General features: G+C 41.3%; 1 protein-coding gene across 1 annotated transcript; it reads right to left on the reverse strand.

Annotated features, from left to right (window-relative positions):
* Positions 1–1,545: 1,545 nt before the first annotated feature.
* Positions 1,546–4,791, reverse strand: tlx3a (T cell leukemia homeobox 3a). Its single transcript, XM_028588766.1, has 3 exons — positions 4,365–4,791; positions 3,143–3,380; positions 1,546–1,826 (listed from the first exon to the last, which is right to left on the reverse strand). Exons 1-3 carry the CDS (start codon positions 4,789–4,791, stop codon positions 1,643–1,645), a joined length of 849 nt encoding a protein of 282 aa, XP_028444567.1. The 3' UTR covers positions 1,546–1,642.
* Positions 4,792–11,165: the final 6,374 nt, after the last annotated feature.

The raw sequence follows: 11,165 nt of genomic DNA on the forward strand, positions 1-11,165 counted from the left end.
GTCTGTTTTGTCCATTAAAAATGTTGACTCAGCGCGACCAACCTTTCACTGTGAGGGAGAGACAGGAGAGGGGAGCTAGATGGAGGGATTGTGGAGAAAGAATAGAGGAAGATGAGAGAGACCTTGTCACTGATTCGGAAGGAATGGAAGCCATGTTTTGAACAAGAGCCATAGTTTGGAAGATTGAGCAGGACAAAAATACAGATTTATAAATGATTTACTGTCATGCCCACTCACTGTGCTACCAATGAAAGCCCTTGCTGAGATGTGTTGAGGCTCATCTCAAATGTACCCAGATAGACTAACAGACAGGAAGACAAACAGATAGACATCTTAAAACTGTCAGAATGAAATAATGTGTGTAATGAAATACTGTATAGAATCATTATATTTATCAATAAAGTTTTCAACAAAAAAAGAATTCATGTCAGCTTGTCACTCCAAAATTTGTTTTTTTTTCTAGCTTATAATTATGGTGTAATAAAACCTTAAAAAATATTTTTTTATGGTGAATCATAAAGAGATTGAGCAAAAAGGGTCACAAGAACAGTTTATATTGTTATTTACACATATACAATGAAAGTACAAAAAGAGTTGTACATTTGTGCCTCTCTATCCCAAAGGACACACAAATAAAGCATGATAATGTGCATATGAAAAAACTTCACCACCATCACTGAACATGCATCACTCCCTTAATTTCCCAACTTACTGCCTCTTTCATATTTTCTTCACTTCTCTCTCTTCTTATCCTGACATCTATTTTCCTTTTATTACTTCGCACAAAAGCATTTCTCCCCCATAATGTAACATTTTAGGCATAATTTTCTTGGGCTAAGGTGGTGCACCACACCTGTGTATGTATAGGTGGATGTGGTGGTGCATTGTAGTTGGAGTGGGTACATTTATAAATGAGATCGGAAGAATGCTTAAGCACCAGAACAATTAAAAAAAACATTCTGAACCCGCTTTTATCTGCATTTTCGTGAAGACATCTTTTTGTGTATTTTGATAAAATAGCAGGAGATTTATTTAAAACTCAGACACATTTTTATGCAAGTACTCTATTGTATATGTGTTGGGGTGTAGGCCTTGCCTTTATATGGCTGGTGTTCTTCCCCTAAAAATACAGAGCCAACCCTTTCAAAGTGTTGCAAAGTCTGTTTCAGAATAAGGAGTTGGTTGTTGAGAGCAAGACTTTCAGAAAACACTTAATCGTGTCTTACTGGGAAGAATGAATTGCCTCCTTCAAGCCTATGGGGTAAATGATCTTATTCTTATGAACAGAATAAGTACAAGCATTACAGGGTCACGAGAATTTTGAATGACAAGTATTGTTTCCTTTTTGGATTTAAAAAAGTCTCAGGGTTCCCAAGTACAGACTTGCAAGATTTATTCCAAGAAAGTTCTGTTTCTCTTTCAGAACAGGCATCACTCACCCACATGTCAGGTCCATTTTCACAACCGTCCAATCAAATGGCTGCCTGTGACCCATTCTTCAGTTTACCTGGTCCAACATTTTTTTTTATCCATTGCATGGATCAAAGTAAGTCCCACTGTCCTCATGTAGGCCTAATTTAATGTATGTATCCTCCCAGGGATATTAGATGATGCTTATTGATTACAGCGTTGTGGCTGGTCTCTATTCCCTCTCCTCGGCCCAGGGTTGGAGGTTCTGCAGGGCATACAGGGAGGAGTTATGCGCGCACAGTGGATCCGACACCGCTGATTCGCTGAGGGACTTCTGGAGGGCGGACTGCTGCAGCTGCAGGATGAGGCGATTGGCCTGTTGACGCTCCGCCTCCCTCTCCTCGGCTGTCTGTCTCCTGATAAAAGACAGGAGAAAAAAATGTAACATTATTAAATGAATAAATATATAAACAAAAAGTGAAGTTATGTAAGCTTAAAGGACAGCAACAAAGACTGCGAAAATTCCCATAAGCTGCATAAAACAGCAGTGATAGGTTCTTAGAATAAAAATAAAAGGTTGAAGTGATAAAAGAATGTTAAGGTTTGTTTCAAACATGAAAAATTAGCCAAATAAAAAAAGATAAAGCAGCGAATTGACTCTCTGTAATAATAATAATTCATTGGAAAAAAAATGTCTCTACTTATTATTTAATATTAATATTGAATTGTAGAAGACGAAGAATATGAAGAGAAAAAAAGAAAAGATAATAAAACTATATGAACGCTGATTTAAAAAAACATACATATATGTATAAATTATATATATATATATATATATTAGTACTTAGGAACCGTGAGACTTTTTTAAATCCAAAAAGGAAACAATACTTGTCATTCAAAATTCTCGTGACCCTGTAATGCTTGTACTTATTCTGTTCATAAGAATAAGATCATTTACCCCATAGACTTGAAGGAGGCAATTCATTCTTCCCAGTAAGACACGATTAAGTGTTTTCTGAAAGTCTTGCTCTCAACAACCAACTCCTTATTCTGAAACAGACTTTGCAACACTTTGAAAGGGTTGGCTCTGTATTTTTAGGGGAAGAACACCAGCCATATAAAGGCAAGGCCTACACTAGGGTGACCATATTTTGATTTCCAAAAAAGAGGACACTCGGCCTGGCCTCGAGACAAATCCAGACAGTGGTGATTCTCAGAGGTTAATGAACATGCTTTATTATGCCTCAATTGTGCAAAAATAACTTCTGTAATAAAATAAAATCTGTAACAACATGTAACAAAATAATAGCTCTCTTTTAAAATAAATAATATGAAATAATGTTCTAAATATGACCTCTGTGTTAGAAAATCCAGCTTCAACAAAATATCTCTTAATACCTTTTCAATGTAGATATATGAATGTAAGATAAATAATAAAGACACTGAAACATATGTGCCAGCTTTGCACACGGTGCAATATTATTATGCTATATTATTATTATTGTTTATCCTGTAGTTTTTTTGTTCCGTGTCAACGGGCTCAATGCACAGGAAATGGCGCGTGGGGTCATTTGCAGAACGAGGAAAGTTTGATTTTTGAGCAGGACGCCTTAAACAGATGTAACTCTTTGCGGAAGAAGACTGTAGTGCGGGTTTCTAACGGTGAAGTGTGATGAAATGCGATTACAAATGTAAGTACAACTTAGACTTGAATATGAAACGTCATACCAACCTCCACTTGGTCCTGCGGTTCTGGAACCAGGTTTTGACCTGTGCGTCTGTCATTTTCAGACTCTTGGCCAGGGCTGCCCGCTCGGCGCTGGCCAGGTACTTCTGCCGGTGGAAGCGCTTCTCTAGCTCGCAGATCTGAACTCTGGAGAAGGACGTGCGGGGCTTTTTCCGTTTGGGCGGTGTCCGGTTCTGGTACGGGTGTCCTATCCGCCGCGTAACGGCGAACGGCACCAGAGCTGCTGCAGGCAACAGAGAGACACACACCGGTGAGTGGAAGATGAGATTTCCTACAGCACCAAACCGACTAATTCACTCCCCACTCTGTATGGAAATTCAAGGCCATATATCACAGATATCTGCCCTGTTTGACAACAATTCCCTATTTAGACTGTGTAAGCCATATGTGAAATATGTGAGATGAAATTTATTGTGAAAGATGAGTCTGGCCAAGTATTGGAAACAATGCAATTATGAAAAAATGAATGAATACTCATTTTAAAGGTGTTTGAGCTTTAACGGATAATATCCGCACTGCTAATTACAGAGAGGGCAGCAGGCCTGTTGGCCTATTTATCTTTTCTTCACATACTATATTATAGACCTTTTGCTAATGAAGGCTCCCGTTCATCTTCAAGACCATATCACACCTTTTATTATTTTAGATTAGACCTAGTAGGCTATTTTTTATTTTCCTTTTCTCTATAATATCTAAAGTAAATTATTTGGCAGCCTAATAGGCTTAATAGGCTTATTCTGTCCTTGGCGAACCTTATTAGGCTTTATTTATCTTCAATTTAGCATATTAATAACATTTAGTTATGTTTTACTACAGAAATAAATCATAACAATTCAGCTCTTTGGGTATTTAAAAAGAAAGCTTGATAAAAGTGTGATAGTACATTACGATTTGTTTTGCTTTTCGTAGAAATTACATATTCAACTCCTAAAACACAAGTGAAGTCAGTAATAACACAGGGCGTTAAATAATAATGTGTCAACGTAGTATAGGCTACTCCAATTTAATATAAATATTAAAAGAAAAACGTAGGTCATGTTTCAACGATAAGCCATTTAAAATAATTAAAGTGACAACATTTCAGTTGGCTGTAAAGCCTTTACAAATATTTGGCACAGGTGTTTTTTTAGTCAGCAGCAGTTACTATTGTTTTACACATGATACAATATTAATGAGGGGAACTCGTTAGGTGGAACAGCTGGCCTACCTGATATTCTGTCCTTGGCGAACCTGTTTCCTATCCAGGGGAAGCACAGCCCTCCAAACCCAGGGACAGCGCTCTGGACGGGGGCCGGGGGTCCCGGCGCTGTCATGGGTCTGTGGGCCGGGACTCGAATTACTCCCCGGCTTCCCAGACTCCTGCTCTCCCCATATGAACCTGACGCCTCCACCGGAGGCATTATACCGGAGAGGGAGATAGACAGCGCGGTGTATGAGGGCGCGCTTGCCCCGGTCGGGCTTCCTAAACTGTAATAACCGTCCCCGTTGCTTAAATCGGATCCACTTTGTCTTCCAGACGCGCGCCCGTTTTCTGGCTCTGTACCAGCTCCCAGGATCTGGTCGATGCCGAAGCTGATGGGCTCGTGATGGGCCGGTTTTGGTGGAGGGCTCGGCGCGCTGGGTGCTTGCTCCATCCCTGTCGATCTGTCGCAAAAAGCACGAAAAAAATGAACAAGATGTTTTCAGGGGGAATCGCAGCAGGGTCAAACTGTACCAAAAGTAATTGCCAGTAGTGTCTCCATCGCTGTCCAGCCGTCTGCCCAGAATCCAGCGTGTCCTTGTTGTCTCTAACAGGCCTCTTTTAGAGGACTGGGTCCTCTCTACATGCTGTGGTGAAAGTTTGATGGGCGTTTGGAGAGATGCGACGCTCTGTCCTCCTCTCAGCGCGTCAAAACGCTCAGTCTAGCAGCTCCGTCCTCCTCCATCCCTCTCCACCATTCATTGGCTGGCACCGGAATGACTGATTGAATGTTAATGGGGGTATAGCCCACAATTTGGCACAATAACCAATATTTCCCATAACAACGGGCGTCAGCTTGTTATATATATATGGCAAGATATGGCATCGCCATGCCTTCTGAATGAGTGAGAATTTGATGTTGTTAATTTCGACAGCTTCATGGAAATTTATTTGGCATATGTAAAATAATTTCACCAGGGATCACTGAAGCTCAATGTTCTTTTAAGCGTCTCTTATCGTTTCCACCGAGTGGTGTTTGGTCAGCCATCTGTCTTCACGGGTTTATAAGTTTTGGTGACAAGTGATATCCAATGGAAAAAGTTTTTACACACCTTAGTATCCGATGAATTGAGGCTTCTACCTATTACCACTTTTCAGTCGAGACACAAGTGCGCATCATTTGTCCTCTTGCTGTCTGTGTCACCTCCTCAATCCGTATCGTTTGACACATGTGGAATACACGTGACGTGAATAATAAGTTTTCATGAAAACTGGTTGAAAGCTATTAGGAAGTGCTTTATAACCGGAAGACTATTCGTCATGGATGTATTATAAAGGAGAGACCAAAAGGAAGAAATGTCGGTCTGAATTTCTACTCCTTCTAATTAAAATCCTTCCCATCGTCCACGCCTTATAATCAAATGAAAGTTATTTTTACATTTCTTTGACATCCGCCTGCACTGTGGAGTTTTATTGGCCAACTGTTTCAAAATGTTAGATTTTTAAGATCAAACCAAAAATGATGAAATGTTTTTCCAGTATGCGTCAAATGTAACGCCTTAAATGTTCACATCTTATAACCAGTTGCAGAGCATTCACCCACGTTCATTCGTGATGGTTTGAATGTCTAGTTATGGAAAAAATAATGTCAAATCATTGAAAAACATTTACTCAATATTCCATTTCAACAGATTTTATTAAATATGGTACGTGTGAGATTATTGAGACAAAATACAATTTATAAAGTCAGATTATCATTTTACCGGTGCGTAATTACGCACACAAAACCCATCATATCTCTCTTTAAAATAAAAGGACAGCAGCCTAATTGAACACTGGCAGTGAATCACCAGCACCTATTGAGCAGGGTAAAGCATTGTGTGGCCTTATTTCTTGGTGGCCAGTGCCACATTAAATGACCTGACAAGGGAAGGCCATGGGCTACTTCAGATAAAGTGTCCGGGCTCTGGAAGCTGCTAACCGCTCAGATTCAGTGGAACAGGCGCCCAAAGTGACCGGATAATCACATTTTCACTAACTTGTCGCAGGGACAGACGAATGCGCGTCGGGTTCAGATACGGCAGGTGGCTTTTTAGGCTATCACATTACAGTACTTAAACAAGCTAACGCCCAACATATTCATTTAGTGACAATGGGGTTTATATTCGTAGGCTTTTAAAAGATCTGCTCAACCTTTTCATCAATCATCGTTTTGTAGGCATGTGTTTGAATCTCTATGTAAATAATTAATTTTTGGTATTTGGGTTTTGCTGTATTCTTGTCAAAATTTTTAAGCGGGCTATTAGTGTTTAGTGTTTTTGTAATCACAATCCATTTTTTAAATGCAGCCTGAATTTACCTGATTTGTTAATCTGCATTAAAAAAAACATCTAAAAATAAAGTAGATGAAAATGGTTGATTTGTAATTTGTGAGGTTATACGCCTCAAAACCACACGGAAATGCAAAGATACTGTAGTAGGTAATATATATTTTAAAAAAAGATCCACATCTCGCCCTTCACAATAAAGTCTTATGAAGCAATATGAGATTGGACGAGGCCCGAGGTGTTTGTTTGGCAATATGGACAGACTCTGAGTGCTGGCTGGTCCACCCTGCCATATGTGAGCTCACCGGTGGCTTTTGATGGGGGAGAATTGGTCTGTTATAGCTGTCATCTTTGTAGACATTTTTATGTTTCTCTTCATGGCATTTGCGAGAATAATTCCCCAACAATAATTATGTCAGTTGGTGAATCGAACAAAACATATATTTAAATAGTTTTATTTTATTTATAACAATTACATGGCCACTTTTAGGACGACAACCTACAGCTTCATGAAAAGTATTAATAATTGCGTTTATCGTGACTCCTCCACAGAATGAAGGCAGTCCCTCCAGCCTGTAGTACAGCAGACGGGGCCCCACTGGTTGCAGATGTTGGGTGTTAGTAATCCGTTGTAATCCAATGATTATGAGTGATTATGACACATTAGCTCTGACCTACCGAGATACCACCGTGACACCGGTTATCCAAAACCCACCAGGAGAAACCCCAACCCGCCTCCAGCCAGCCTTTCTGAATTTATTGATAGTCTGATTGTTATAGACAGTGTCGGATCATTTCATTGCTTCATGATTACAGAAGAAAATGTAAAAAAAATAATTGATACCAAGAGTCCACTTAGAAAACCCCACACAGCCCCCTGTACAAAGCAGCCTTGAGGTTATCTCGTTTAGGCCAAAATATTTAGCTCGTGTTTCTGAAAAGCCTGCAGCCCACACGAACAATTAAGATGCGCATCAATCCTCGTTTTTTTCCACAGGCAATATAAAAGCTGACACCCTGATTCCAAAAGTCCAAAACGAAACGACAACAAAAGAGTGAAAGAGTGCGATTTGTTTGAGAAATTACCACTTGATCTGCATAATCGGGGGTCTGGGCTGCAGCTCGGTACCCGGGGGCTGCGTTTTTATTGCGCGTCTCTTCGCCGTTATCAATTTCAGCAGCGCGCCTGACTTTTTAAAAGGGGGACGAGGCCGGCTGCTTCTGAATAATGAATGACACGCTTTTATATTGTCGCTAAAGTGCCCGTGATGTTACAATATGAAAAGGCAGCGGTAAGTAATAGTGCATTTAAAGGGGATGTAGTGTATTATTATGATGTAAAAGAGAAGGAGAGAGGCGGTAGAGAGAGAGAGAGATGAGTGGATAGCAGCACCCAGAGAGAGAGAGATTGTTTTATTACAATAAGAGGAGATGAGTTTGCCTCGCAGCGAAATGGGGACCAGTTAATGAAACTTTACCGCAGCTAACGATTTCCCCTCCCTCACTCTAAAACCCGCCCTTATGAAATATTTAAACTATTTAATATAGGCAGTATTAAGCTGAAAGACACTGGCATCGGCCGTCTGACAACATTTACAAGGCTGTGGATTTTTAAAGTTGGGTAAACAAAGCTTTATGGCCCGTTTTCCTTCAGCCCACATACAACAAAAGTCATGTAGTAAATCACGCTCACGTTGAGTGCAATATAGAAAATGTGTTTTACTTTTGGGAGACTTGATTTAGTCTAATTTACACTTTTCTCCATAGCAGGCCATGAATCTTCTCACACACAGATGCAGCAGTTTACAGGCTCATCCTATCAATATAAGCCTGTCTTGTCTGTAATGGGAGGGATAGCCTAGCACGGTCCCAGTGTAGGGGGGATAGTGTTTCATATTGACATGCTCAGTGGGATTGTTGGATGAGAAGAGAGGAATGGGATCCCCCATCAGGGACTCAGCCAGGGCCATCATCATCCTATCACAGGACCACTGCTCTGTACACTGTGGACACAATCTATCTGCCAGACACTTAAAAAGCAGATAAACCATGTAAAATGTCAGTGTAAATGCCACTTGGTAGATATTAAAGGATTTTAATTACCAAATATGAAAGCTGTCATCCCTAAAGGTTCTCTTTACTGTATTGGATGAAAGCAAAAATATTGCTCTTCAAATGTAGCATCTGACTATAAAAACATAGTGGTGGATTATTTGATATATTCTTCACATGGAGTCAAACAGCAACCAATAGACAGACTTTCAGTGTGATTTTCTTGTATACAAATCAGTCATGTAAGCTTTTCTTCTGCAAGTATCAGTATGCACATTTAACCACATAAAGATGCCCTGATATGGTAGATATTTGTTTCAATGAACATTGCATTCTTGTTACACTTGAGAAACAATATGCTTTGCGTGTGTGTGTGTGTGTGTGTGTGTGTGTGTGTGTGTGTGTGTGTGTGTGTGTGTGTGTGTGTGTGTACCATGTAAGCCTGTCTGATGGTTGAATGCATGGCTGCCTCTTCACGCTGGTTAAAAGTCAGGGAGGGGGGGAGAGGAGGATGGAGAGGAAGAGAGTGAGAAAGGGAAGTAAGTAAACCGCACAGACGTGAATTATAGGGATGGACGGAGAGCAGAGAGCAAAAACAGGATGGAAGGATGGCTAAGACTGAGATGTGAGAGAAAGAGTTAAAGCATTAATGGGGATCATTTGGGGCTGATGATAATTGAACACATGGCTTTAGTTTGGACGAGAGGATTCCCATCGCATTGTCTTGTGTTTATGCGTGTTGTACTTTTTAGAGCTAATCTCTGTCTTTATCTATTCTGAGTGCTAAGTAAAAGTTTCTCTTCTGATATTGTGGAGACATTTTTAGTCTCTCATCACACTCAATGGCCTTTTAGGGGCATCCACAAAATGACTGATGTAATTAATAAGTGCGTGAGTTTGCTATTGCTTTAATGACTTATGACTGATTTATGTGTCTGCGTGTGAGGGAGCGTGCCAGTGCGGGTTTGTGTTTAAGAGCAGCTGAGTGCTCCAGAACGCCCCTGGTCGTGGCGCTAATGTGTTAATTCATTACGGCTTGTAGTCAGTTGCATTGTGTCAGAGCTGTGTTTCCCGTCTCTCTCTGTCTGTGTCCTCTCCGCTTCATAAAAGCTGATTATCCTGCATGTCGCTGCCATTCCACCCATTCTCTCCTGCCTCTTGACCTCCTCACCCCTCCTGTTGCCTGCCCGCGGGGCGCTCATGCAGGGGAGGAGGGGAGGGAGGGACAGAGGACCAGCTGCCACCAGTTCATAGTGCTCTGGTGCCTGGCAGAGGGAGCTACTCCAGCCCCCTGCTTTGCTGGGCCTTCTGGCCCCTCAGGGTGGAGGGGGGGCACCAGCCTCATGCCACCAGCTCCACCTGTCTGGCCCGAGGCGCAAGAGTGACCGATTAGACACACACGCTCAGATATACACAGCCACATATGCATATTACTGCCGGATGACCCCAAAAATGTCAACTCTCCAGTAGCTTTGATTTGATCCAGTGTGCTTTTACCGTGTTTTATAATCTACAGAGTTTTTTCAGTAGTCCTTCAGTTAAATTACAAAACATGAAAATAAAAAGTTATATACGTATTTTGGACAGACAATGGGCCTTTATTTAAATTCTGCTCCACACACACTGCAGATTTCCTTGATACACACACACACACACACACACAGATAAATACACAGAGGCACTTTGCTGTGAGGCGTGAAAGAGCGAGAGCTAAGTGAGGCCACTCCAGAGCGCTATTCTCTGTATTGATTTCCCATTATCAGACCCCAGTCCCTGTGGAGTCATTAGTGCCGGGATCAAACAGACAGACAGAGAAGGAGACTAATACCAGTCACTTACACCAGCACAGGGAGATCACCTTACCTCCCTGAGGGTAGGAAGGCCAGAGAAGAGCAGAGAAGGAGAGGAAACGAGGAAGAAGGGGGGGGGGGGGTTAGTGGACGGACGAGTGCAACGGGCTAACAGATGGAGACGGCTATGTGTAGAGAGAGAGAGAGAGAGAGGGGGGAAGAGGAAAGAGGAAAGAGGTGGGGTTTCGCAGTGGAACGTTCATGGGCAAATGGTAGACACTCTTTGATCACTTTATTTGGCCGTTCTGTTTTGTCTGTTGTAGCGGAAATGTCTTGTCTTGCTTTCTTGCTCTCTCTTCTCTGTTCTCCTTTTTCAGCTCGGCTTCTACACTGTCCCAAAAATGGTGGTTACCTTTTTGTTATTGCTTAATTCAAGTTTTCATGTTTTCACTGATGGGTGACTTTTTCTCTTTGTCCAACCTTGTAAAATGTAGCCAATAAAGCTCCTTGTCCTCCTCTCTGTCAATAATTTCAGGGTAAAGATGCAATGATGAATGGTTTTCATGTTGCCAGCAGCTGTCCCCAAACCAGAGAGCGACAAAAGCGAGAGAGAAAAAGTAAAGGAGCAATATGAAATGTGAGATACTCATTTTGGTCCC

This window comes from Perca flavescens, chromosome 10 (assembly GCF_004354835.1).
Source record: "Perca flavescens isolate YP-PL-M2 chromosome 10, PFLA_1.0, whole genome shotgun sequence".
In the NCBI taxonomy this organism is placed as follows: domain Eukaryota; kingdom Metazoa; phylum Chordata; class Actinopteri; order Perciformes; family Percidae; genus Perca; species Perca flavescens.